Genomic DNA, 25,637 nt, shown 5'->3' with positions numbered 1-25,637 from the left:
GCTCTTTGCCGTGTTCCCCTCTCTTTGCATTTAATTCAGTTTACTCTAGCGATAAGCTGGCCCCTTCAATGACCGGGCGGCAGAGAGAGCTGCCCGTTAAGCACTCGGCGCTTCAGTTGATAATTGACCAGCGACGTGGGCAGACGAGGATACAAAAGACACTTTGGGGCGCACACAATGTGAGTCGTTTTAAGTGGGATGCTATCAGTGGTTGGTAGCCGCTCTGCGGGGGGTGTCAGACCACGAAAAAGTTTCCAGTAAACAAGCAATAACCAGGCGGAGCTCGATAAGCGGCGTATCAGGGCGTAATCAGTAATCCATAAATCTCGCTCTCTCTCGCCTCCAGCATGATCGCACATTTGAGACACCTAACGAGGCTAGCCGGTCGCGGACACAGCCGCCTGGCCTCCTCCGCATCCACATCCTATCTGATCGATCAGCCAGAGTACAGTTTCCTCAAGGAACTCGGCCTGGAGCGCAACAATCCCGGCGTCTACTCGGGCCAATGGCAGGGACGTGGTCCGACCATCACCAGCTACGATCCCGGCAGTGGCCAAGCCATTGCCACAGTGCGTCAAGGCAATGTCCAGGAGCTGCAGCAGACCATCGGTCTGGGCGTGGAGGCCTACAAGCAGTGGCGTCAGGTGCCCGCCCCAGTACGTGGCGAAATCGTGCGTCAAATCGGCGACGAGCTCCGGAAGTACAAGGAGCCCCTCGGGAAGCTGGTCTCCCTGGAGGTGGGCAAGATCTACAGCGAGGGTCAGGGCGAGGTGCAGGAGTTTATCGACATCTGCGACTATGCCGTGGGTCTGTCGCGCATCTACTCGGGCCAACTGATTAATTCCGAGCGGGCAGATCACACGATTCTGGAGGCTTGGCGTCCCCTCGGGCTGGTCGGTGTGATCTCTGCCTACAACTTTCCCAATGCAGTCTTTGGCTGGAATGCGGCCATCGCTTTGACCACCGGCAACAGTGTGCTGTGGAAGGGTGCTCCCAGCACGCCGCTGGTCTCGGTGGCCACCACCAAAATCGTTGCCGATGTCCTGCGTCGCAACAATCTGCCACCCGTCGTGACGCTCTGCCAGGGCGGCACCGATGTTGGCCAGTCTCTGGTCGGGGACAAACGCGTAAATCTCGTGTCCTTCACGGGTAGCTGCAAAACGGGCCAAGATGTGGGCGTGGAGGTGCAGCGACGCTTCGGCAAGGTGATCCTCGAGCTGGGCGGCAACAATGCTTTGATCATTGATTCGTCGGCTAATGTGAAAATGGCGCTGGATGCGGCACTCTTTGGCTGCATCGGCACCAGCGGACAGCGCTGCACCACAACCAGGCGCATCATCGTGCACGAGCAGCTGCATGACCAGTTCGTGGCATCCTTGGTGGCCAAGTACAAGCAGCTGATACCCCGGATTGGACACCAATTGGATGCGCAGACGTTGGTGGGCCCCGTGCACACGCAGCAGAATGTGGACAACTACAGGACGACGATTGAGGAGGCCAAGGCCTTGGGCGGAACTGTGGCGTTTGGCGGCAAAGTGCTGGAGCGTTCCGGCTACTATGTGGAGCCCACCGTCATCACGGGACTGGCGCACGATGCCAGCGTTGTGCATCGCGAAACGTTTGCGCCCATCGTGTATGTCTTGAAGGCGAAGAATGTCGACGAGGCTATCGCCTGGAACAACGAAGTGGAGCAGGGTCTCTCCTCGGCCATCTTCACCGAGGACATCAGTCAGGCGTTCAAGTGGATCGGCGCCCGGGGCTCCGACTGCGGCATCGTGAACATCAACACCACCACAAATGGCGCTGAAATCGGCGGTGCATTCGGCGGAGAGAAGGCCACCGGCGGCGGTCGAGAGTCTGGCTCGGATGCCTGGAAGCAGTACTGCAAGCGGGCCACCATTACCGTCAACCATTCCGGGGAGCTGGCCTGCGCCCAGGGCGTCGTCTTCAATGTGGAGTAAAAGAGAGAAGAGTTTCGATCTAAATGCTTTCCTTCCTATATTGCTATAAATGTTTGTAAATTATAAATGTAATAATGTCCAAAGAAAATGCATACGCGGCGCAGGCTAATCCTTGCCGCTGATGTCAAACCGCCAGAAGTCCACCTCGATGTCCTTGGACTGACGCTTGTGAAACTTGTAGCTGGCCTCGATGTTGTACCTCAGCTCGGCCACCACAGAGCCGCTGGCACCCCACTCTAGAGATTTTTTCTGTATGTAGGCACTGCCAAAGGAGAAGAAAGATAAATCACTAAACCCGATAGGACTCAAAATGGCCAACACTTACCGTGTGGAGGTCTTGTGCAGAGAGTAGACCGCTCCTGTGGCCAATCGTAGAGCTGCCTCTAGAAACCTCATATCCATGCCGGCATTGTGCTTGGTCCCAAAGGGCGGATTCATGACGATTGTGTCGAAAGTTTTCTCCCACTTGCTGCCCGGCAGCTGCAGGACATCCGTCCTCACACAGTCCACATTGGGCAGCTCCATTTCCTGCACATTGTTTCTGTAGATGTCCACAGCATCCCCGTCCAGCTCAAAGCCAACAGTCAGCTGCGCGCCGAGCAGAGTGGCTCCTATGCTCAGCATGCCACAGCCGCAGCCCAGGTCTCCGACGAATTTCCCCTCAATGTCGTCATGCTGGGCCTGCATGTGATGCACCATACAGGCGGCTATGTGCGGAGGCGTTGGATACTGCTCCAGCATGATCTTCGGCTTCTCGAATCCATCGACACACTGCAGATACTCCTCCAGTTTCTTCAGCTTGAGGCGGGCCATGGTTTAGTGATTGAGTTTCGGTTATTTGGGTGCAATGTGGCTGACGGGCGTCGTGGGCGTGGTTGTGGTTGTGGGCAAGGGCTCCAGGCGGGGCAGCACGGGAATGAAGCTGTTTCCAAAATACGATTCTTGGGGGATAAAGAAGCCCAAAGTGGTGGAACTGGTAGGGTTAAATGCGGAACGGGGCGGCGTGGCATTTGTGGGTAAGCCCACGCCCTGCGGTAGGAATTCAGGTGCTACTGTCGGCTGGCCGAGCAACTGCGGAGAGGGCATCTATAATGATATTCGAGAGTAAAACAAAAATACTTAAGGCCTCCTCTGGGTAAATCCTCGTGCGCACCTGATTTGCGTTGCTCAGTCCCAGGTTAATTATCCCGCCAGCAAGCAGCTGCTTTTTGGTCTGGATGTCCTCAAGTATCTTTCGGTTCGTTTCGGCTTGCTGTGCACTTGTTGTTGGAAAAGCCATGAAATAAGTAAAAATTGTCTTGGAAAATGGAAAATAAAAATTAAAATTAATGTTTTTGTGTGACCGCGGAATTATCGATAAAATATACCGAAATATCCCCTTGCATTTTCAAAATATACTGTAAAAATACGTGAATCTTCAATTATGTTTAATAATTAACTATTTGCGTCGCTTAGGCATGATTTTTCAAGCATCTTTAGTATAATTAAGGTCTAAGAAAGGTCATTCGCTAGGGAACTGCATAATCCACTTCACTTTCGGTAGTTCTCCAGCCCTGCCATTCACTGCGACCGCATTCATTTTGTAGAACGTGCGCTGGAAGCAACAACAAAAATATCTGGCAATTACTGTTAACAACAACAACAAGCAGTTGCAGCATTACTACCAATCTTCGGCCCCCTCTCGAGTAGAATCAATCAAGTGCGCCCGTGTGCTGGCTAGACGCCACAGTAACTGTACCAGCCATGAGTATGAGCGATGATGACAGAGATATCGATATTGAGAGTGACGTAAGCAATTGTAAAATACATTAAAGTACATATAAACAGATGTATATGTATACCTAATGTATATATGCATACAAAGTTGTACAACATTAATTCATATCTTCCAGGACGATGGCGACTCGGATACGGGGTTGGGCTCGTCTCGTCACACGAATACAGCAAATTTTACACAGGTAACAGCTATAAAGAGAGCAAACGCAAGAAGAAGAAAGAGCCAATGCGCAGGGTATATTAACGAGAAGGTAGCCATCGCTCTCTCTCAGACACATACTCTCAGGTGTTTGTTGTGAGAATGAAGCACAGTTAGAGAGAGCGGGAGTCAATACACTAGACTGCCAAACCTTGCATTTAATATACCCTGCACCTGCGCACGTTGTCTTTTGTTGATAAACAACACGCACATGTAGTTGTAACCCCACACCTCCCTCACTGACCATACTGACAAATTCTTAAATAAATAATTGAAGGCCGAGAAGAGAGCACACCATAACGCACTGGAGAGGAGGAGAAGAGATCACATCAAGGAGAGCTTCACCAATCTGCGAGAGGCAGTGCCCACGCTGAAGGGTGAAAAGGTGAGCGCAACAGTTGGGTGTATCCCTCGGACACAGTAATTGGATCAGACTCCTCCACAGGCTAGTCGTGCTCAAATACTCAAGAGGACCACGGAATGCATACAGACGATGAGGAAGAAAATCAACGACAATCAAAAAGACATTGACGAGATCAAGAAACAGAACATCCAACTGGATCAGCAGAGTAAGTGGTCGCTGAATGCAGAGAAGCAACCCACTAACACGACTTCCCTTCCCACAGTTCGTGCCATGGAAGGAGCCATGAATGGCGATGGCTATGCCGATCTGCAGAGCGAGGATGATGTGTGCAGTGACGATGTGGAGGACGAGGATCTGGAACTGCCCGATTCCAGTAGACGCAATAAAAAGATGAAAACCTTCCACGCATAGCCGCCAATTATGTGAATTAACATAGTTTAGCTATAGGCCCACGAAATTATGTGAATCATCATCACATATGGGCAACGAGTCCAAAAAAGTGTGTCCCTCCGTCACCACAAAATCCTCCAATTCTACCTTAATGTGTGTATGTGCACCCGTGTGTGCGTACCTTTTGTACTTTGAACAAAGCTTTGTTGCTCTAATTAATTAATTAAGATTGAAAGTATATATTTTAGAAAATAACAGCGGCCGAACTTTGTTATTTGAACTTTAGCGTCAGCCAGAGCAGCAGAAACACCACGAGCACAAAGAGGAACATGTAGCACATCTGTCTGGCCCCGCCACCCTGTTTGGCCAGCCGGACGACGCGCGTCATTGTGTTGCCCAGGAACCCCGATGTGCGATCCATGTCGTCGTCTATGCCGCGCAGTAGCTTGTCCTGGTAGCGCACCTCATTGCCAATATCAATGGTCAGAGACTTCAGGGCGCCAATTTTCTGTTTCAGCTCCTCGGCGGCACGCTCGTTCTCCGCCTCCAGCGCATCATGGCTGGCCGGACCTGGGCCAGATGGCTGCTGGTTCAGCGGCTGGTAGGGATAGTTATTGGTGCGTCGCATGTTGCTCCCGGTGTGTGCCAGTTTTGCATTAATTTGTACACTCTTCGCGGCCTAAGGGGGCGGGAAGAATGTTAAATTACAAGCTGTTCCAATTAAGTGACACGTACGTACCCAGAGGCGAACCCAGATACAACGATTTGCAGTTTCTTCGGATGTTCGGCTGCCAGCTAACTTTTCGTTGAACTCTGACCGGACTTTTGACACTCAATTTGGCTTGCTATAATTCAAATGGGATACATCTAATTTTGCTCAGTTTCTGTCTGTTGCCTGCGCTGCTGCAGTAAACAGTAAACAACAAACTAATTGTAAGGCAGTTTACCTGATGCGAAATTATATTCCTCAAAGTTTATATTCGTTGTGGAATTTTTAGCCAGTTTGGACCCTCAGCAATACTATTGTACTTTTATTCGATAAACGAGTCAATTTTGTACATGATTGGCTAGTTTTAAGTACTCATTCGTATTGGATTGTTTGTAAAATATGGTTTAAACAAAAAAATTCCCTTAAAATGTACACAAAATTGGTTTTTCCCTGTATAATTACACAATTTCTACATTGGTGAATAAGCGCAACAGGGTGAGTCATAAAATATGCTAGAAATACCAAGAGTTACCAGAGCCATGCAAGGTGTTCGACATAGAGAGGGTGTACAAGTTTCACAGATTTCTTGTTTACTTTTTGCATTTGCCATTCACAGTCAAGCGCAGATATTGCTTCCAGTTTTTAGGTAACAAAAAAATTTTTGGTTTGGGCGACGCGCTATTTGTTAGTATTCCCTAACCAGCAATCAAATCAATAAGTTATCAAATATTCAAGTGTTCGTCGTGACCACAAGTGCGTCATTGTGGTGGCCTGCTGTTTGTGGATCAGATATCGTAACTTCCACTGACCCTGACCAAGTGCGCTCGATTGTATCATTGTTGCACTGCTTCGTTTCTCTCTGCCCCCAGTCTGCGCTCTTCGCTCTGCTCTCGGCGATCAGGAAACAATCAGTTTGCGTAATATACAACAATAACAATTAAATGTGATAAGCCTGGGGGGCACATTGAACCACTAAACCACGCGAGCCACAGCCATAACTATCACTGATAAGAACCCTTTGCTTTTGCGTTTGCTGACTCTTTGGCCAGATTTAGTCAGCCAAAAATGACGAAATATATAGAGGAGGAGCCGTCCGATGCGGGCCTAATGGGCGCCATAGCCGATGTGGGGGGCGTTACCCCAGAGGCACTGCGTCTGCTGCTGACACTTATGGCTGGTGAGTATTCCAAGTGCTTGATGGACAAACAAGTATAATAATGTCCTCTCCCCCCTCTTCTAGGCTATCCCATCGCTGCAGTGTACACCAAATATATTGCAGAGGTGCCCTTCAAGACGCTGCATCACATATTCTTCTTCAGCTGTGGAGCTGGTCTCTGCTACTTCAACTACGGCGCGGACACATATCACTCGCTGCTGGGCATCCTCGTCACATATCTGCTGGTGCTGTTCCTGCGGCACAACATCAAGCTGATGATTGGCCTGAACTTTGTGTTCCACATGACATACCTGCTGCTGGGCTACTTCTTCACGTCCAGCAACGAGTACGACATCCTCTGGACGATGCCCCACTGCATTTTGGTGCTGCGCATGATCGGCTTCGGCTTTGACGTCTCCGACGGCCTCAAGGCCCAGGAGGCGCTGTCCAATGAGCAGAAGGAAACGGCTCTGCCGCAGGTGCCTTCGCTGCTGGAGCTCCTGGCATTCGCGTACTTCCCCAGCGGTTTCCTCATAGGACCACAGTTTCCCCTCCGTCGCTACCAGAACTTTATCAACGGGGACTACCGCCAGCATGAGGGCAATGTGGAGGCGGGCATGCGGCGACTGGCCACCGGCATCTTGTATCTAATCGTTTGCCAGGCGGGACTCAGCTTCCTGCCCGACTCGTACTTCCTTACCCCAGAGTTTGCCCAAGTGGGATTCATCAAGCGGATCTATCTGCTCGGCTTTTGGGCCAAGTTCAGCCTGTACAAGTACATCTCCTGCTGGCTGCTCACCGAGGGCGCTCTCATCTACATTGGCTTCACGTACAAGGGCAAGGATGAGCATGGCCAGCCGGATTGGTCGGGCTGCAGCAACGTCAAGCTGATCCTCCTCGAAACGGGCAACACCATGGAGCACTACGTGCAGAGCTTCAATGTGAACACCAACCAGTGGGTGGGGCAGTACATTTACAAGCGTTTGAAGTTCCTCAACAATCGCACAATCAGCTACGGGGCAGCCCTCGGTTTCCTGGCCATCTGGCATGGCTACCACAGTGGCTACTACATGGCATTCGTCTTGGAGTACATCGTTGTCACCACAGAGAAGCAGGTGAGTGGAAACTCTCCCAAAGACTGGGCACAAACTAAAGTCTTCCTGCTTACAGATCACCAACTTCTACGACAAGGTTGTGCTGCCTCGATATGGACACTTCCTGAACAACTCGGACGTCTACAAAGTGCTCTACTTTGTGGCTCTCAAATCCTACAACATTGTCTACATGGGCTGGTGCCTGGCGGCCTTTGTGTTCCTCAAGTACGAGCGTTGGATCGTCGTCTTTGGTGCCGTCAACTATTATGGCTTCATTTACTTGCTGCTCTGGGCGGCCTTCTATCAAAGCTATCGCCACTTTACGCGCAAGAGCTCCAAGAGCAACGAAGACGTCACAGGCGCCACAGGCGCCAAGAGCAAGACGCAGTAGAGAGGAGGAGAAGCTTCAAGTCAAAGTAGTTCTCTACCCAAATTATATGCCACACCGTAACCGGAGAGATTTGTTAAACACTCAGACACACGCAAATATCGATTGACTAGTCAAAGCGGAGGAGTTACAATCCCCCCCAAAAAAAACATCAAAATACACAGCGAGATGTGAAAATGGAGCCTAGATTTTCTCTGTACTTTCAGCTGTCTTGTACTGCCCGAAGCGCACTGGCAAGCAAAAACAAGTCTTAAATATGATATAGAATTGTACATTATATTAACTAACACCCCCGCTCGCCCCTCACACAGCTCAACATCTAACTAAGACCCACTAAGGCCCACTTGTATGATAAATCGCGGAGGGATCGTAACTTAAATTTCATTTTATGTTTTTCTTGCTTTAGCACACCCCAAACCCGACGAGACTTAAATCTAAGCTACAAAGACAATTTTATACGATATATTTTTCACATGCTCACAGAATGTCCTGCCCAGAGAGCGAGAGAGAGAGATAATCCTTCATTGATAGCAAGAGAAACAAAAAACACGAAATAAAAATGCAAAGTAACATTATTTTTAGATACAAGTAAAAGACTTATTTATTGAACAGCAAATAGAAATTAGAGTGTACTGGGGGTGTGATTATGCTGAGAAGGAAGGACTAAAAACTAATGCTCCATGGCCTGAGCATCGCCTCCGCCGCCACCAGCCTCCGAGCGACGTTTCGAGCCCCCGCCGCCTGTGGCAAAGTCCTCCTCCTTTTCGGTTATCTCGCTGAACATGTAGTCGTCCTGGTACTCCTTCAGGATCTTGCTGGAACGATTCTCGTCGAGGAACAGCGAGTAGACCTTCTTGACGTCCTCGGTGTTGACTTCGGTGGCCTTGCGACGGCGACACACCAAATTGGCGGTGGTTATCAATTGGATGGCATAGCGCAGACTGGTGTCCGTGGCGATGCGTGTGAGGATGGTCAACGCATCTGGGTGCATGATGCAATCCTCCTCCTCGCAGCGTATCTTCAGAATCTCCTTGACCTCCTTCTCAGAGTAGGGAACGGTGCGTATGATGATCATGCGATCGAGCAGATCGATGGGAATGCCGTGGGGGCTGCGGTAGTTGGTGCCGCGAATGCGTGTGATGCCGCGATTGGTGGCCATCACCACCACCGGAGCCATGTCCGACTCCAGAGCACGATTCAAGTACGAGAAGCATTCAATGTCCAGCATGTGGACCTCGTCTATGAACAGCACGCCAGGATTGATCTCGGCCTTGCCCTCTTCGCGCCACTCCAGCACCTTGTTGTTGATCTGATCGCGCACCTCCTGCTTGATCTCGCCAGTGTCGCCAGAGAAGAGAGCGAGGAAGCCATGGGTGCGACTGTTGATCACATCGATCTCGTGTAGAGTCACGGTGTGGACCACTTCCTTGCGCTTCTGTAGCTCACCCTCGGGGCACTGCACGAAGCGTGTCTGAGCGCCGGTGGCATCGTAGTCGCGGGCACGTGTGAAGCTGCGCCCCAGCTTGTTGACTTTGCCGGATGCCTTGTCAATGGTGATGACATCGCCGGCCTGGATCTTCTCCTTCATGAAGCACTCGATGATCTTGTTGCCCAGGTCGTAGTTGGTCTCCATCTCGGTGGTCTTCAGGGTCACCTTGCCCACCTTCTGCCCGGTGCCGGTGGCCGGGCGTTCGATCTGGATCTCCACCACTTCGCCCTCGATGATTTCGGTCTCCTCCTTGATGCGCACACCGATGCTCTTGCGCAGGGCCTGGGACAGCGCCTCCGTCTTGCTCATCTCCAGCGAGTAGATCTCCGAGCCAGACATGCTGGTGAATGGTGTCTCTGTGCCCAAGGCCTGGGCCATGCCCACGGCAATGGCCGTTTTGCCGGTACTCGGCTCGCCAGCGAGCAGAATACAGCGTCCGGCAATCTTTCCTTCGCGCACCATCTGCACCACGACGCCAGCGGCACGGCGGGCGTCCTTCTGACCCACCATGCCCTGCGAGACAGCACGTGCCTCGAGGACATCGTCCAAGCCCAGACCGCGAATGTGAGAATGGGCGCCAATGCGCTCGATGCGCGTTATGTCGCGAACTTCGATTTTCTCTGTTTCGGCCATAATTTTAATTTAAAATTATCTTACTGGGAAATTATTTTTCTCGTTTCCAAACGTGCAGGCGGCTTTAAAATTGTTTATAAAGTCAAAATAAGGTTGCTAAGTTGCTAAATTTGAAGCAGAAATATATTTTGACCCTCAGAAATATACCGGAATATGCCTTCTCATTTTACACATATACCGTAAATATACTAAGGAAATATAAGCCCTTAGCCCATCAAACCCCAATCTATTTAAACAGTTTAACATGTGGAAAATAATGCCTATTTTAAGGCTTGCATTATCGACGTTATGAGTAGCATTGCATCAATTTGACAACACGCTGCCACACAAAAGCAAAAGGAACGAACGGACGAACTAAGATATTTAAAAACATATTTTTCTATTAGCTTCTTGTTCGCTATATTAATATAATCGTTTTTCAGTTATAGATTGATTCGTCTGGGCTTGTACTGCCCGTGTGTAAAAAGGAGTATTTATATTAAGCCAAATTGATTCTTCAATCAGATAAAATAATAAATTAAAATAATTAAGCTGTTTTTGGAAGCTAGTAATATCAAATAGAACATCAACGTCGAGGAATATGATTTATATATGTATATTTTTATTTATTTTAAAATATTTTAAAATGAGATGGTATATTTTTGAGGGTCTGAAGGTATATTTTATCGATAATTCCGCAGTCACACTGCTGCAACAGCTGTTCCGCGCTTATATGAAGATTACGCCGATCTAGCTTACAAAATTTTATGTATTTTTAAGTTAAAAGCAACGTAAAACCATGTCGTTCCTTGCGCACACTATGCGGCAAGTGCTGCGCCAAGCCCCGACACGAACATCCACGCTGACGGGTAAGTCAGAAACATAAATAACAACTCCAAACAATGTGACATAACCAAGCACAATGCGTCTCTCCCGCTCCCAGGCGCCATGCGCTGCTTAAGTCTTGCACCGGCTTTGTGGCAACAAAACAAACCTGCTGCCGCCGCAGTCGCTCCGATTGAAGTCGCAGCTGTCGCCAAGGATCAGCAGAAGGAATGCCTCAGCATCTGCGAGAGGGTCAATCAGCAGGTGGCCAAACAGGAGCAGGGTCGTCTCTTTGCCGTGGTACATTTGTGCGGCAAACAGTTCAAGATTACCGCCGGCGACATCATCCTCGTCGAGGGCTACTGGCCGCCCACGACAGGCGACGAGATCAGCCTGGACAAGGTGCTGCTGGCCGGGGCTCGCGATTTCACACTTATTGGACGCCCCATCCTGGAGCCCGGTCTGGTGACGGTGAAGGCCACCGTTGTCGAAAAGACCCTCACCCACACGAAGACACACTTCAAGAAGAAGCGCAGGAAACAGTACATGAGAATCAACTTCCAGCGTTCGCCCAACACCATGATACGGATCAACACCATTGAGGTGACACGCCCCGTGGATGGCAACGCCGAGGCGGAGCAGGAGCCCTCGAAGCGTTTGTTTTAGTCTAAATGCAGTTTATTACGGAAATTATATCCATTTATTATGCTAAGTGTGAGTGTTGAACCATTTTTTTTTGGTGGTGGCGGCTTGTAACATTACAGAATGTATTTTTCCAGCTATGTTTTTCCGCGCATCTGGCTGCCTGTTTGTACTTGCGTTTTGTGCGCGTCTGGCAATGCGTGCATGTCAATGTTTTTCCCATGATGTGGCAACAATTCAAACGTTCCTTTGATTCTTTTGAAGCTGCTACGTTGCCCTTCTCCTTTCTCTATCAATTTGAAATTCCACTTTCATCTTGATTCAATGACTTTTCACAGCACTCGTACGCTGTATTTACCCAAAACGGCAACCTACTTTGTGTGCAGCGAGCAGCCCGCCACACATGCCACATGCCACACGCCCCGCCTCAACAAAGAGCAGTCGTCGCTGGGCTCTAATGAAGCAGCAGGCAGGCTGGCAGCAACCACTGCAATTTTAATGACAACCTTTTATCGTGCATGTTGTTGTTGTCATCTTTCATTAAAGGCTGCCTCCTGCCTGCTCCTGCTCCTGCTCCCGCTCCCAGCTACCTTCTTTATCAGCAGATATAAGTTGCTGCCGAGTCGTCGTCGCCGTCGTCTGTCGCATTTGTTTGCATTTCTGTTTCACTTTTCACTAACCAAAGGCGTTTACTTTTGATTTTGAGCTTTTGCTTTTCCCCTGGCCCCATTACGTGTGGCCTTTCCGGTTTCGCCCGACTAGAAATATCAAAACACATGAGCTGCAGGGAGAGAGATTTGATTGGAACTAACTAGAGAGCCTCAGCCTTGGTAGCTGTAATTTTTGTAAATATTTCAAAACTCTTTTTTAGCTTGTTGCGGATTGAATTTCATAATTTTCTTGTAGTTCTCCACCTCGGGCACTCCATCAACCATGAATTAAAAGTGACATCTTCCCGTCTGCTCATATCAGTGCCCTGCCTGTTGGCAGCTTCTAAATAAAATCACTTTCGCTCCATATAAAAATGCCATTAAAAATTATGGCGCAACGAATGTGAGCAGCCAGACACCTAGCAGCAGGCGGCAGGCAGGCTGGAAGGTGCCGATGTGGCACGCTGGTGGGTGCGTCGTCTAATGGTGCCACATCAAATTTTGCAAATTGCAGAAGCAGGCACAAATTCAATTGTCGACACTTCGGGCAAGTTTTGCTCAAATATCCATCACACAGGATGCACTTTGCCCGGCGACAAATCAAATTTCAATATGGTTACGGCAACAACAACAAATAAAAATTCATAGAAGCAAATTTTGAAACGGTTTCAGGTGCCAAAATGTGAGGCTTTTCCACCCCTTCCCCGACTGCTGCTGCTGCTGTCCCTCTTCTGATTATGTTATTTGCCCAGAGAAAATTGCATTTGATGTGCGTTAAGTGACAAAACGGAAATTGCCACCAAGCGGATGCTGAGTTTTGTTTGTCTTCCAGCGTTCTGCCCTTCATTCCTTCCTTTATTCCCGCCCCCTAAGCAAGGACAGGCCAGCCACCCTGCTCTTTCGCAGCAAAATCCCATGTAAATGCGGCTCAAGTTGGCCCAAAAATTGTCCGTAAATTTATGCGTAGAAGCGTGTGATGTATGGGTGGCTGGGTGGGTGGCAAAACAAGGCCCGCAAAAAGGGGCAAAGCCAAAGGAGAGGACTGGCCGAGGAAGGATACTGTATTATGACCATCCCATCCATCATCCCAGCATCACTCAGTTTTGACATATCATTGAAATCTTATGCCAACGTCGTCATCATCTGTGACGTTTCATTAACCCACCTCCGACCTCCCTCCCGCGCCACACCGCCGGCTTGAAGGGTGTTGATGGGTGGCACAGGGTTGGGGGGAATGTGTTAATATCAACAAACGAAAACTGTGCGTACGAACGCAATCTACCGATTTCCGCTTAACCAAGCCAAACATTGCATTTTTGATTAGATGGCAGGGCAGGCAGGCAGGCTCCCCAGTCGAGACAGAGACCGAGACGAGCCTTTGCACGCCCTCAGGCTGGTCAAATCCCCACAAGAAGTGGCAAAAACAGCAGCAGAAGCAGGAGGAGGAGTAGAAGTGGGTGAAAGAGATTCCAAGGGAATGTTAATGGGGGTGGCTTTGCGGGCTGTCATTTGGGAGGGTTTTCTCGGGGTGGTGCAAAGTCAGGGGGAAATTGATTGTAATTCCAATTTTATTGACGTTTTTCTACATTTTTATGGGTACATTTTATTGCCTCTACTTGGCATTAGTCCACGTCATACTACACATCCAAAGGATCCTCGAATCCCATCAAAGGTTCCTCAGCGCTGCTCATCTTAACGTCACAACTGTAGGACTCCGTTTCCATCTCTGGCTCTAATTGATCGCAATGTTGGGAAAAGAGTTGTATGTCACTTACGACGACCAGATTCATGTGCATTTCAGGTATATAATGCTCCACATAATACGGCGGCTCGACATCCGCAGCTTTGGGCACGTACTTGTAGCCATCGCGTATGCCCTTCTTGTGAAACTCGCTGAGTGTTATGGTCGCATTGGAGGTGAGAAAACTCTTGAGCATTACCACACTTTGCACGGGCTCAGCCACGTTTTGTTGACCATTCATCTGCATATTTTCTGATTCGTCGGAGGAGGTGTCCTCCTGTTCGAACATTTTGTCCTGGGGGATAGATAATCATGTACACCACTTGCCAGTGCATTAAAATTACCACTAAACTTACGTGCTAAGGTGTGTCTATGGTGTTTTGGTAATCTTTCGATTTGCTTTTGTTTGGTTTTTTTCTCAGTGCTCGCTAATGCCTCCATGCAGTGTTGGAAAACTACACATTTTACCATATGCTATTATAAATGAACGGGTTAAGGCCCTCCAAGAAATTGTTTTGTATTGTTTTATGTCCAACATTTGTGGCTATTTTGACTGCCAAAAGCTCTTACGTGTCATACTTTGCAATTTTGGACAACTACTAATTTAGTATAATCTTCCGATGTGCTATTGTAAATTTATAAGTTAAATCCCTCCCATAAATCGCTGTTCTTCTTGATTACACTTCATTTCATTGGCATGCCTTTCTGGAACTTTGCCAGCGACTCCCCCACATGGAAATATATTATTTTTGCATTATATATCGATTGAAGCCAAAAAGTTTCCATCCAACCCCAAACCCATCCCATCCCATCCAATTTGCCCCTAAAGCATATTACATTCAAATTATAAACTCACATATCATTCCGGCAATGGGTGTGGGGGCGGATGGTGTGTGGTGTCGTGTCTGATGGGGATGATGATGATGTTTTCTGTCACCTTACGCATAACTTGAGCAACTTTTTCCATGGAAATTATGCAAAAATGGTTGAACAAATGCTTGCTTGGATCTGTGCTCCTTGGGGATATTTTTCTGTTCACTGAATTGTTGTGTGGCGATGCCCAAAAAAAAGAAGTGATTTTCCCCATTGAAGAAGGTATTGAAGGGTTGCGCCTCCACCCGATAAGCATCTCTGGCTGATGGCTGATATGACAATCTAGCTTGGGGGTGGTGCTGCACGTGTCACAATTCGAATTTAAATAAGTTTCGATGAGCAGCCAAAGTTGACAAACAGTTTGGCCTCCCCCATCCGCTCGACTCCTGTCTGTCCCTGGTGCCTGCTTTTAATGATGAAATTTCAATAAATGTCATTTGGTACTCGGCAAAGTGTCAACATGGCACCTACCACTCCCACACCCCAACATCCTACTTTGCTGCTCTTTCTCTCTCTCTCTTTTTATCCCGGAGGGGGATCCGAACACCAGCTGTCAGGCCACGGCTTTCAATGCGTTAATAATGACAGTTTCCCTCCCCCCAACAAACGTTTTTCCTTTTAACTTATTTTCTTTTCCTTTTTTTTGCACTTTGTGTGTGTCTAACTAGCCGGGGCTCTGGGCAGGATTTCGCAGTGGTCCTCGCTCGTCGAGTTCTGTTAAATTTAATTACTTTTTCATTGCTCATACGCACTGTGTGACTGTGTGAGCAGCGAAAGAGTCCCGGAGAGGGACAGTGAGCGACAGAGAGGGAGAGCGGCGAGAAATTGTGATTGAAATTCGTTGAAATTTGCATGTTACACGAAGAAATTGTCAACTGCAGTTTGGCTCTGCTCTGATTCTGATTGCCAGCGGGTCCTTCTATGGGTCCTCTGGGTCTCTCTCCCGTCTCCCAAACACGTCACGTCATCATCAAGCAGCAGCAGCCAGGCCCCATCCATCCACCATCCAACCATCGATAGTTGAAAGTTTCAGTAGTCCCGCCCCATGCCCTGGCAGTTGTCGGCGTTTGTCACAATGGCATTTAATATTTGGCCATGGCACAGGCACTGCCCTGCTCTGTCCCACTAGTGGAGCCAGCCATCCATACGGAAATTGTTGGGCGTGACAAAATATTTGATCAGGTTTCGTATAAGCGCTCCTGCCTATATGTACATTTATTGTTAAGCTTCTGGATTATTCGATCCCACATAGATATCCTTAAATATTGGAACTCTTGTGCTCACTTTTGACTCAACTTTTTTGGTCTTTTACTCAAAGATATTAAAAAAAAAAAAAAAAAAAAGATTTCTGTACCTTCTAAGGTTGGAATTTCATTTAAAAATTAAATTAAAATTAAAAATTGTTGGTCGTGACAAAATATTTGATCAGGTTTCGTATAAGCGCTCCTGCCTATATGTACATTTATTGTTAAGCTTCTGGATTATTCGATCCCACATAGATATCCTTAAATATTGGAACTCTTGTGCTCACTTTTGACTCAACTTTTTTGGTCTTTTACTCAAAGATATTTAAAAAAAAATGTTTGAAAAAGATTTCTGTACCTTCTAAGGTTGGAATTTCATTTAAAAATTAAATTAAAATTAAAAATTGTTGGTCGTGACAAAATATTTGATCAGGTTTCGTATAAGCGCTCCTGCCTATATGTACATTTATTGTTAAGCTTCTGGATTATTCGATCCCACATAGATATCCTTAAATATTGGAACTCTTGTGCTTACTTTTGACTCAACTTTTTTGGTCTTTTACTCAAAGATATTAGAAAAAAAAAATAAAAAAAACTTCTTTAACTTCTAAAAAACTTTCGTTTGGGTTACAATTCAAACAAAACAATAAAAATGCATTAAAAAATTAATTTTACCCTAACTTGGCAGCTTTATGATTGCTTGTTATTCCTGTCAATTGGCAGCTTAAAGTGAACCTTGCGGGTTCTTGGATCCTGTTTGATCTTTTTTGGAGGCTTCGATTTTGCGCTCGGCTTGTCTGCCTTCGCTGGAGCTACAGGTAAGAAGCGCTGCAGCTGCTCCTGTTCCATCTTCCTAATGCACTGGCTGGTGACTTCAGCTGAATTTGCTATTTCCTGTAAGGCTTTGTCTTTGTCTTCTATCATATCGAGCAAGCTAGTCGGTTCCTTGAGCTCGTTGATCTTTGCTTTTACTACTCGGGATTTCCTTGGCTTTTTTTCTGGGCCAGTAGTTGGCTTCTTTGCTTGAGTATTCGTTGCTTTCTTCACACGGGGCTTTCTTGGCTTCTTCTCCTCTGTATTCGTTGCTTTCTCTACTTGGGTATTCGATTGTTTTATTTCCATGGCATTCGCTGGCTTCCTGGTCTGCGCATTCGTTGCTTTGCGTTTCGTGGCCAGCTTTGGTTTCTTGGCCAGCGGTTCGGTTTCTGCCTCAAATTGGCATTTCTTAAATTCCTCAATTATTTGAGTTAGTGCGTTGACTCCGTTCTCCATTTTCTGCATGAACTGATCGACAGTTGGTGAACGCAATGGGCTGGCGTTCACATTGGACTGGCGCACGTTTTGGCCAGCTGCGACCTGCAAGGGGAAACATAGAAATATGTTTGTGTGCTGCTATTATCTGATGATCCACTTGGCTTACCTCTGAGTCTTTCTGTTGATTCTTACGCTTTGGAGGCATTTTAGTATTTTTAATACAAAATTAACACCAAAAAACAAATCAAATGCGCGGAAACAAAAGAAAAAATTAAATGCGTTGCAAATTTTTAGCTTGCCAAACACCAGCAAAAAAGACGCGCACTTTCAAAGTATTCGACAACACCGCAAAGAGTGCTGTTAGATTGTGGTTGTATTACACTAACTTCACTTGTCAAACGTGGGAGCAGATCAGGAATAAAAACGTTGTGGGGAAAAGCATGTTGTGAGAGTGAGAGGCAATATGGTCTCATATGCGAACATTGCCAACTGCATTTGGTCCATGGTGCTGTCAAATTCTCAAATAGTGCGCGTCTTTTTGTTATTTATGCAGTTACTGTCTATCGATAACATATTTATGATCAAACACAGTCGTCAATTCTGAGAAAATGTGTTACATTTTTGCAGTTTCCAATTGCTTTGTGGAGGCTGCGGAATATTTATTGGTCATATATTGGCCTCATATTCAGCGGCAGGTAAATCAGAATTTATAGTCTATTTTTACAAACAAATAATAACAATACATTTATCGATGTATTTTTGTGTACGTACCATATCCGTAATTAGAGTAGCGGAATGCGAACATTGCCAACTGCATTTGTTCCGTGGTGTTGTCAAATTCTCAAATAGTGCGCGCCTTTTGCCGGTTCTACGGTTACTGTCTATCGATAGCTTATGTGTGTATGTATGTGCATGATCAGAACATTGGTATTAGGCAATTCTGAGAAATTTGTTACACTTTTGCAAAGAGCAAATTGGTGGGAGAAAAAGTTCCCAATTTATTTGCAGTGGTTGCGGAATATTTATTGCTCATAATATTAAATGAAAAGTGCAACTGTGCCACTCTTAATTGACATATTCGGCTGCTCGTCTGCTCAGGGATTGTCGAAAGTATTGGTAGGTAAAGTAATTGCAATATAAAAAGCTGCACACCAATACAAACGAATGGGTTCTAGGAATTTATCTTAAGGCTAGGGCCAAAATTAAGAGAAAAGTGTTCAAATTGGTTAGAAATTGAGCAAGCATTTTAATAAATAATAAATATAAGTGCAAAATTTAGAAATTCTTTAACCTATTTCTGCACTTGAACTCCTTTTTTCCCGCCAGATGATCTCGTGACGGGACTTAGGGCACCTCAAACAAACGCAAAAACGAGCACAACAGTTTTTGCAGCTGCAATAAATTGAAAAGTTGAATACATCTGGGTAATTATTTATGTTTACTTGATAATGCAATTACTTGGCTCTCCATTAAACACATTTTTTGCTTGGCAATCGAAGGTTTTTTTGTTAGTGTCGTGTGTGTGTCTGTGTCTGTGCGGATTGGCAAAATTTAATACGTGATTATCCATTGTGGGCGAGCAAAAGTGGCAACAGATTTCCGTAATGGCTATTTCATTGGGCAGCACCAGCAGCAGCCATTGCCCTGCGCTGCTCTGCCTACACTCCTCGCATTTTACTTGCGGTTGCAACGTGGCCCTTGTGGCAGCCAGCCGCACAGCCACTTCCGTCTGTGGAGTCGTGAGTGAAATATTAAAATTCAATTAAAATGGCGTTAATTCCAGCAACAGAAACATCATCAGCAGGCAGCAGCATCAGCAGCAACAGAAGAGAAGCGCCGCCATGTCGACTGTCTGCCCAGCGCCTGTCATAATTGTCAACTCTTCAGGGCCGGGCCGGGCCGGGCCGGACAGGTCCCTCTGATCCGATGGACAGGCCATGTCATGTCCCAGGCAGAGCTTCCTTTCCGCACTTTGGCATAATGATGCTCATCAACGGACAGGTTGCCATGTCCCATGCCCGATCTGTCCCCTTTTTGTCCACTGATGTTTTGTGTCCGCCTCTCAATGGCATCAATGGCCGGCCGCTGCTTTTCTATAACCCCCCTGCCACTGCTGCTGCCAGGCTGTTTTTCCCGCCTTTTTGTTCGAGCTCGCATGCAAATTGCACTTCAGACAGCCATTTATCATCAATGGCCAGCAGCAGTCGGCTACAGCTACGACCCACCCAGAAGCCAGCAGCATCACATCATCCTCAGTCATCAGTCAGAAGGCAGTCCAGTCCAGTCCAACGGATATAATGGTTAATTAATAAATATTGTATGTGTGTTTTTGTCTGCTCCTGCGTGTGGCTCCTCCGATTGAGCCTCGAAATAACCCATTGATATAGAATTTGTATGGCCCTTACCCCATCCCGTAACCCCATTGATGCTGCTTGTTTCTGTTATAAAAGTTGCCCTAGACCCCTTTTTCTGCACTCGTGTTGCATTTGGCGTTGATCTGTTAAGCCATTGACCCACTCGTGTGGGTCTACACGGGGGATAGGGAAATGCTGAAAGATAATGGAGATGGTCATGTGTTGCTATGGTTAGGATAATAGTAGAAAAGGAGATTTTTGCCATGGTTTTTAGTTACTTTTAGAATTCGTCGATCAGTTGTTCCATTTACAAACGGAATCTCAGCAAAATTTGGTTTAAAGTTTATTTTTGGCACAAATTCATGCGTTAATTTTGTATAACTATTGCATTATTTTATTTGTATGTTTTGCTTTATTGTTAAAGTGTTTTTCAAAGGATTTTTTCTGTTATATTTCTAGTTTGAGGTTCTGTTCTGTGCCTAAGATAAAGAAGCCAAAGAGGAAATCATAGAATCAATAGCACTTCTAATCTTAAATAACTGAATTTTACTTAAATATTTATATTTATACCCGGTACTCGAAGAGTAAATAGGGTATATTGTATTTGTGCGAATAACGGTTGTATGTAACGCACAGAAGGAAACGTTTCCGACCCCATAAAGTATATATATTCTTGATCAGCATCAATAGCCGAGTCTATGTCTGTCTGTCTGTCTGTCCGTCTGTCCGTCCTGATGAGCGCCTAGTACTCAGAGACTATAAGAGCTAGAGCCACCAAATTTTGCATCCATACTTCTGTATGCTCACACTGTTACAAGTGTATTTCAAAAATGAGCCACGCCCCCTTCCGCCTCCGCAAAAGGGCGAAAACCTCCCAAAAACGCCGTTCCGTAGAGAATGACCATATCTATCAGATCACCAAATTGGGATACGATTGGATCATTATTATAGCCACAATGAAGAAATTAATTTGCAGTGGCCAAACCCACCCCGTCCCGCAGCATTCACACTCTGCTTTGCGCTGTTTATGGCCTCTGCCCCTGACACTTCTCTGACTCTGCCTCTGCCGCGACTCTGCAGTGTGTGTCTATACTATAGTAAAGAGTCTATAGGGGAGGGTGGCGAGCTAAAGGAGCGTGTTGGCGTGAGCAGTGTTGTTGATGTACATAGATGACAGATGAAGAAAAAATGTAAAATTTGTCAAATAACCGCTAAAGTGCAGATGTAGTACTGAGTGCCGGGTATAAAAGTTGTGACGCGTAAGAAGCGTCTCACACGTCCCTTCTCGTTTTTCTTCCCTCGATGTTGCCTCCATTTCCATCGACTGCTGCAGAGCTAAGAGATCTAGGAAGTTTCAATATTATCTCGATACTGTTTAAGGATGAACCGTAGTTAAAGATATTTTTCCTCCATCTGCTGCTCTGTGTTCTTCCTTTTGCGCTTGAAACTCACCTTGAAACCAGTTGAATCGCCTTACGCAAGGATTACCCTTTACTTACACCTCTGTCCCCCTGTTTAAGCGCAGACCTTGCTTCGTTTCCAATATTAGTTGTATTTTGTATGCTCAAGCAGCCCCTTCAAGTGCGCCCGACTGTCGACTGTTTGATTAGGCATTCCGGTAGCCGAATAAATACCAATAAACACAGCAGAGCCAGACGGCAGGCGGCAGACAACAACATCTTTGGTGCTTCACAGCTTCAAGGTGTCAACTGTACACGCACTCACACTCACACCTCCACTCACAACACTCACTGGAATCAGCCCAAAAGTGTGTGTCTGTGTGAAGAAAGGAAACTCCTGCGAGGAAACTCCTCCACGGTGAGTCAATATTGGCAGTCGTTTGGCAAAAGTTTCACTAACAACTTTTTTGATTCCTTGCCTTTGCCCTGCCCTGGCCCTGCCCTGCGCTGCCTTTCATTTTCTTTCTTCCCTTTTTTAGCGTCTGCGAGGGGCGTGTTCCATGGCGGAGGTCAAACTTATTGGCTCTTGTTTTTGTTCAATTTTTAAATTTTATTTCCACATAGTTTTCCCATAGAGTTTGTGCGACCTACGATAGTGTCCCACCCACCCTTCGTGTCGGCTGTGGAACGCCTCATTGATTGCCCATTTAGAACCGCAAAATTTAATTTATCTGCCATCAGTTGATGTTCTTGCGGTTAGTCAGCCACCAGGCACCGGCAGTGGCCAAAATGATATCGAAAGAAGGTTAGATTCGGTTTCTATATATCTCTACAACACCCCCAACCCAAAAATCCCCCTCATCTGTGTCTGGGTGCGGTGGTGTCCCTTTTGTTTGTGCGGGGAAAACCCATGTCAAAAATTGTACAACAGTTTTTGTTCTCTTCCTTTTTTTGTGATAACATTTTGGGGCTGCCTTGCTGTTGCCTTGCTGCTGTGTGTATTCATGTGTGATTGTCTGTGAGTGTGCGTGTGGTATGTTTAAGATATCATCTGTCTCTGGAGCAGTCCCCATGGACGGACCGAAGCCCAAAAACCCGCAATCGAACGACTGTCAGGCACTTCCGTTGGGCTGCTGCCATTGCCACCTGCTGTTTGACACCTAAATTCGCTTATTGTTGCCGCTTCTCTCCCACCCAACCTCTCCGCCCCTGCCTTTGGATTTACTTTTATGAACTTGTACGCTCATCAGGGAAATCTATATCTATGCTGTGTGTATGTGTGTGTGTGTGTGCTGGAACTTCAACACTTCATTCATTCAATTCACAATTCGTTTCAACAATTGAAATGCGATTAGCGCCAAGGTGCACAGGGAGAGGTGAATGGTTGTGGGGCAGGCAGGATGTGTTATGGTAGGGACTGCTTTTTGGGTTGGCTACATTTTTGATTTATGTGAAATTGAGTTAAATTCATCCGCACACACACACACACGCGCACACACAGCCAAACAGACACACACATCCTGTCCTGACCCGCGGGCTTTTCCCAGTCCCTCTCTCTGTCTCTCGCTCTCCCATTGTCAGCTGAGCGCGTCCTAATCAAGGCTATTCACTTGCCATAAATCAAATTAAATGGCTGTCACACATATCGCCTGGCGCCAGTGGGGCCTAAAGCTTCAGTTCCCGCTCCCGCTCCTGCTCCTGCCAGCCTAATCCCACGCTTTGTCCTGCTTCGCCTCCTTCCTACTGCCAGCAGCCACTACATTGTCATGGTTGTTGTTGCTGGCTGCTGTTGTCAGCTGAGCATAATTAAAAGCCAGCAAAATTGTGAGCAATTTAAGGGTCACGTTGGTGGCATTATAGTGCACGAGTTTTGCTGGGCTTAGCATGGAGAGTGCTTAATGGGCAGGGATTGTTTTTAGCCTGAAGAAGTATTTTCTTGTTAAAAAATCGTTGGCAAATGGAAGAACTTTATGTAGTTGAAAGGGAGAAACTTAAGTCCAAAGAAGTAACTTTATTTACCCATTAAAATTTTCTTCTTTTAAGCTATCTTCGATAAGTGTAAGTAGCATGAAGATTGATCAGCGGATAGTCGAGGAAGTGCTCTTCTAGATCGTCAAAGAAGAGACTTAGCACACCCTTTGCTCATAAGATTAGGAACTCCAAAGAGCTATTAATTCTTCAAATTAATTCTTCACCTTCCTGATTAACTTTTCCTATCTTCCGAGCAGCTGTCGTGCCGCCTGCCCCACTACCATTTGCGATGCAATATTGCCACATACCTCTACCCCTCCTGATGGCCCCTCCAGCTGCTTGATGGGGGCTTCGGTTGGAGTGAAGTGTAGCTAATTTACTGGGGCGCCCAGTACGGCTACTGCTGCTGCTTGCAGCATGGGCAAAAATCCTTTTGACTTCAAAGAAGAACTGTTGCTTGGAGTGCGTGCTCTCGCACTCGGGGTCCTGGAAGGTCCAACAATGTTGCCAAACACTTCACGTGGTAGGCTCTCGCTCTCGCCTCTCTGGGTGGGGGGTACGTGCGGGGTGCGCGCCTTTGACACTGTCAAACGGGGCTCCAAGCGGCTGCGCCTCCTGCGCCTCCCTTGAAGTGCATTTGTTTTTTGGCTTTTGTTTTAATTGGCTTGCGCCCGGACTTGAAGGAGTGGAGTCGCTGTGTGTCCTGCTCCTGCCTCGAATGCGCTGCCTCTGCTGCTGCCGCTTTACTCCTTTACTGCTTTTCGCTTAACAAACTACATTCCCCCGCTCCACGTCCGCCTCGCTCCGCTCATTAAACATTTACACTCAACGCTTTGTCGGCGTGAACTTTGATGTTGACTTTGGGTCCCCATGTCGTCCCCCACAGGTCCAAAAGGACCTACACACAGAGAGAGATAACCACTTGAGATTGCATCTCTCTGGCAAGCCTTTGGCTCGTGCTTCTGCTCCTGCATGACTCCTGCTTCCAGCTCTCCATTACAACAGCTCCTTGCTCCAACTCTCTTTTTTTTGTCTTTTGAAAAATGCATTTCTGCCGCAGATTGTGGCGCTCGTTTGGTCCGTGGCACATTCCAGCAACCCAAGTCGAGCCTCCACTGTTGCAGCTGCATCTTCTTCACTTACTTGCATGCATTCTGCACATTGCCACAACAAATTAACATGCATTTGGTGGGATATGTTTTCGTGGGGATAGATCTAAATTTTATTCAAATTTTAAATAAATTTTTACACTTTCTTTTTCTTGCAGCAATGGACACCCGTGAGGAATACATTGTTGAACGCATAATAGATAGACGAACGGTCAATGGCAAGAGGGAGTACTACTTGAAATGGGAGGGCTATGACGATGAGGACAACACTTGGGAGCCTGTAGAGAACTTACAGCATTGCCTCGAACTGCTGGCTGAATGTGATGCTAGCCTGGAGCGCAGGATGAGGGCAATGAACATGTATCTGAAACCCAAGAAAGAGAAACATGAGAAATACCGAGAGAATAATTAGAATTGACTTATTATAAGTAAGACCTTTCCCTCTTTTTTGTACTATTAAAATTTTGTTCATCACGCACATTTCTTCAGGGTAACAATTAATGACTGCGGTTATCATCGACGAGCAAACCTTACTCCCAACTGCCATAAATCATAAGGCTTAGGATACGAGTGGATCCAGTAGCAGGACCACAACCAGGACCTGGCAAAACTATACACAATGCAGAATTGCAATAGAGCGGCAGGGCAGAGCCTCCATTGTGTGTATCGTGTGGTGTGTGGATTGTGTATGGCAATTCACTTAGGAATGGATCCCAGGCACAAGCCCCCAACTACCAACTGCCAACCCATGCTACCATATCCACTTGCAACCTCACTTGGCATCGTTTACGAAGCTATTCAGTATGCGACTACCTGTATTTATGGCCTGTAGCCTTCGTCCTGTGTGCCTCGTCCTGTGCCTGTGCCTCTGCCTGGGCCTGGGCTTTTATCTGCCAGCGGTAGTTACATTCCATTCATAAATATTTTTTCATTCACTTATTTGCTACCCCTCTCGGAGCTGCCTCCACCTCCTCCTTGCCACATTTTTTTGCGTTTAGCTTTCACCTGAAGTTGCAATGGGGTTTGAGTCGCTTTGGGAGCTCTGTTCCTATGCCTGCCTGCCTCCTGCCTCCTGCCAGCGTGCTGCCATTCGTTATTGTTGTTTTGCCGCGACTCGCTGCGAGGAGTTGCATTTTAAGCGTTGCTGCTTTGGGTGGGAGTTTGAGGAAGTATCTATGAGGCCGCCTCGCCATTGTTTGGCATATGTTTGTCGTTTGCCTTTGATCTTTTGCCAAAGTGAAAGCGATTGCATCTCCCGGACCAGCGGAGATAGTCGTGCTCCTCAACCACTCCTCCACTTCAAGTTTGCCTTTGGCTCAGATAATTGCAAACAAAAAACATAGAAGCGGACTAAGACCAGGCCTCAGTTTCACTTCTAATTAGAAATATATGTATCTACGCATACATTTTGTTAGATATCCTTTGAAAGAGCAATT

General features: G+C 46.9%; 9 protein-coding genes across 11 annotated transcripts; 5 read left to right on the top strand and 4 right to left on the bottom strand.

The window, feature by feature from the left end:
- The first annotated feature begins 58 nt into the window (after positions 1–58).
- LOC117895751 (putative aldehyde dehydrogenase family 7 member A1 homolog) lies at positions 59–2,033 on the top strand. Its single transcript, XM_034803621.1, has 2 exons — positions 59–179; positions 347–2,033. Exon 2 carries the CDS (start codon positions 348–350, stop codon positions 1,959–1,961), a length of 1,614 nt encoding a protein of 537 aa, XP_034659512.1. The 5' UTR covers positions 59–179; position 347; the 3' UTR covers positions 1,962–2,033.
- On the bottom strand, positions 1,959–2,807 carry LOC117895754 (rRNA N6-adenosine-methyltransferase METTL5). Its single transcript, XM_034803626.1, has 2 exons — positions 2,287–2,807; positions 1,959–2,223 (listed from the first exon to the last, which is right to left on the bottom strand). Exons 1-2 carry the CDS (start codon positions 2,772–2,774, stop codon positions 2,067–2,069), a joined length of 645 nt encoding a protein of 214 aa, XP_034659517.1. The 5' UTR covers positions 2,775–2,807; the 3' UTR covers positions 1,959–2,066.
- LOC117895756 (SOSS complex subunit C homolog) lies at positions 2,710–3,315 on the bottom strand. Its single transcript, XM_034803629.1, has 2 exons — positions 3,115–3,315; positions 2,710–3,047 (listed from the first exon to the last, which is right to left on the bottom strand). The coding sequence occupies exons 1-2, from the start codon at positions 3,238–3,240 to the stop codon at positions 2,796–2,798; spliced, it is 378 nt and encodes a 125-aa protein (XP_034659520.1). The 5' UTR covers positions 3,241–3,315; the 3' UTR covers positions 2,710–2,795.
- Positions 3,316–3,512: 197 nt separating this feature from the next.
- Positions 3,513–4,942, top strand: LOC117895755 (protein max). 2 transcript variants are annotated; one of them, XM_034803627.1, is made up of 5 exons: positions 3,521–3,749; positions 3,854–3,919; positions 4,214–4,321; positions 4,382–4,505; positions 4,563–4,942. In XM_034803627.1, exons 1-5 carry the CDS (start codon positions 3,705–3,707, stop codon positions 4,709–4,711), a joined length of 492 nt encoding a protein of 163 aa, XP_034659518.1. In that variant the 5' UTR covers positions 3,521–3,704; the 3' UTR covers positions 4,712–4,942. The 2 variants fall into 2 exon arrangements, with proteins under 2 accessions (XP_034659519.1, XP_034659518.1); XM_034803628.1 differs by lacking the exon at positions 3,854–3,919 and having other exon boundaries at positions 3,513–3,749.
- On the bottom strand, positions 4,910–5,816 carry LOC117895757 (BET1 homolog). Its single transcript, XM_034803630.1, has 3 exons — positions 5,638–5,816; positions 5,430–5,535; positions 4,910–5,369 (listed from the first exon to the last, which is right to left on the bottom strand). The coding sequence occupies exon 3, from the start codon at positions 5,316–5,318 to the stop codon at positions 4,962–4,964; it is 357 nt and encodes a 118-aa protein (XP_034659521.1). The 5' UTR covers positions 5,319–5,369; positions 5,430–5,535; positions 5,638–5,816; the 3' UTR covers positions 4,910–4,961.
- A 248-nt stretch (positions 5,817–6,064) lies between these two features.
- On the top strand, positions 6,065–8,548 carry LOC117895752 (lysophospholipid acyltransferase 5). 2 transcript variants are annotated; one of them, XM_034803622.1, is made up of 4 exons: positions 6,065–6,083; positions 6,449–6,576; positions 6,640–7,670; positions 7,726–8,548. In XM_034803622.1, exons 2-4 carry the CDS (start codon positions 6,465–6,467, stop codon positions 8,038–8,040), a joined length of 1,458 nt encoding a protein of 485 aa, XP_034659513.1. In that variant the 5' UTR covers positions 6,065–6,083; positions 6,449–6,464; the 3' UTR covers positions 8,041–8,548. The 2 variants fall into 2 exon arrangements, with proteins under 2 accessions (XP_034659513.1, XP_034659515.1); XM_034803624.1 differs by having other exon boundaries at positions 6,080–6,316.
- A 61-nt stretch (positions 8,549–8,609) lies between these two features.
- Positions 8,610–10,257, bottom strand: LOC117895753 (ruvB-like helicase 2). The gene has a single exon (XM_034803625.1). The coding sequence runs from the start codon at positions 10,157–10,159 to the stop codon at positions 8,708–8,710; it is 1,452 nt and encodes a 483-aa protein (XP_034659516.1). The 5' UTR covers positions 10,160–10,257; the 3' UTR covers positions 8,610–8,707.
- Positions 10,258–10,844: 587 nt separating this feature from the next.
- On the top strand, positions 10,845–11,676 carry LOC117894860 (39S ribosomal protein L21, mitochondrial). The gene is made up of 2 exons (XM_034802117.1): positions 10,845–11,007; positions 11,082–11,676. Exons 1-2 carry the CDS (start codon positions 10,938–10,940, stop codon positions 11,627–11,629), a joined length of 618 nt encoding a protein of 205 aa, XP_034658008.1. The 5' UTR covers positions 10,845–10,937; the 3' UTR covers positions 11,630–11,676.
- On the top strand, positions 11,548–24,613 carry LOC117893330 (chromobox protein homolog 1-like). The gene is made up of 2 exons (XM_034799920.1): positions 11,548–11,677; positions 24,360–24,613. Exons 1-2 carry the CDS (start codon positions 11,635–11,637, stop codon positions 24,611–24,613), a joined length of 297 nt encoding a protein of 98 aa, XP_034655811.1. The 5' UTR covers positions 11,548–11,634.
- Positions 24,614–25,637: the final 1,024 nt, after the last annotated feature.

Source organism: Drosophila subobscura, chromosome J (genome assembly GCF_008121235.1).
Source record: "Drosophila subobscura isolate 14011-0131.10 chromosome J, UCBerk_Dsub_1.0, whole genome shotgun sequence".
Taxonomy (NCBI): Eukaryota; Metazoa; Arthropoda; class Insecta; order Diptera; family Drosophilidae; genus Drosophila; species Drosophila subobscura.
The sequence above is the reverse complement of the archived record's forward strand: the minus strand, read 5'-3'. Positions and strand labels throughout refer to the sequence as shown.

Coding starts and splice junctions, on each gene's coding strand:
- LOC117895753 (XM_034803625.1), bottom strand. CDS start 10,159: ATGGCCGAAACAGAGAAAATCGAAGTTCGCGACATAACGCGCATCGAG.
- LOC117893330 (XM_034799920.1), top strand. CDS start 11,635: ATGCAGTTTATTACGGAAATTATATCCATTTATTATGCTAAGT. Junction 11,678..24,359: donor ATCCATTTATTATGCTAAGT/GTGAGTGTTGAA, acceptor TTTTTCTTGCAG/CAATGGACACCCGTGAGGAA.
- LOC117895757 (XM_034803630.1), bottom strand. CDS start 5,318: ATGCGACGCACCAATAACTATCCCTACCAGCCGCTGAACCAGCAGCCA.
- LOC117894860 (XM_034802117.1), top strand. CDS start 10,938: ATGTCGTTCCTTGCGCACACTATGCGGCAAGTGCTGCGCCAAGCCCCG. Junction 11,008..11,081: donor ACGAACATCCACGCTGACGG/GTAAGTCAGAAA, acceptor TCCCGCTCCCAG/GCGCCATGCGCTGCTTAAGT.
- LOC117895752 (XM_034803622.1), top strand. CDS start 6,465: ATGACGAAATATATAGAGGAGGAGCCGTCCGATGCGGGCCTAATGGGC. Junction 6,577..6,639: donor GCTGCTGACACTTATGGCTG/GTGAGTATTCCA, acceptor CCCCTCTTCTAG/GCTATCCCATCGCTGCAGTG. Junction 7,671..7,725: donor TTGTCACCACAGAGAAGCAG/GTGAGTGGAAAC, acceptor TCCTGCTTACAG/ATCACCAACTTCTACGACAA.
- LOC117895754 (XM_034803626.1), bottom strand. CDS start 2,774: ATGGCCCGCCTCAAGCTGAAGAAACTGGAGGAGTATCTGCAGTGTGTC. Junction 2,224..2,286: donor CTGCACAAGACCTCCACACG/GTAAGTGTTGGC, acceptor CTCCTTTGGCAG/TGCCTACATACAGAAAAAAT.
- LOC117895751 (XM_034803621.1), top strand. CDS start 348: ATGATCGCACATTTGAGACACCTAACGAGGCTAGCCGGTCGCGGACAC.
- LOC117895756 (XM_034803629.1), bottom strand. CDS start 3,240: ATGGCTTTTCCAACAACAAGTGCACAGCAAGCCGAAACGAACCGAAAG. Junction 3,048..3,114: donor GACTGAGCAACGCAAATCAG/GTGCGCACGAGG, acceptor ATATCATTATAG/ATGCCCTCTCCGCAGTTGCT.
- LOC117895755 (XM_034803627.1), top strand. CDS start 3,705: ATGAGTATGAGCGATGATGACAGAGATATCGATATTGAGAGTGAC. Junction 3,750..3,853: donor ATATCGATATTGAGAGTGAC/GTAAGCAATTGT, acceptor CATATCTTCCAG/GACGATGGCGACTCGGATAC. Junction 4,322..4,381: donor CCACGCTGAAGGGTGAAAAG/GTGAGCGCAACA, acceptor ACTCCTCCACAG/GCTAGTCGTGCTCAAATACT.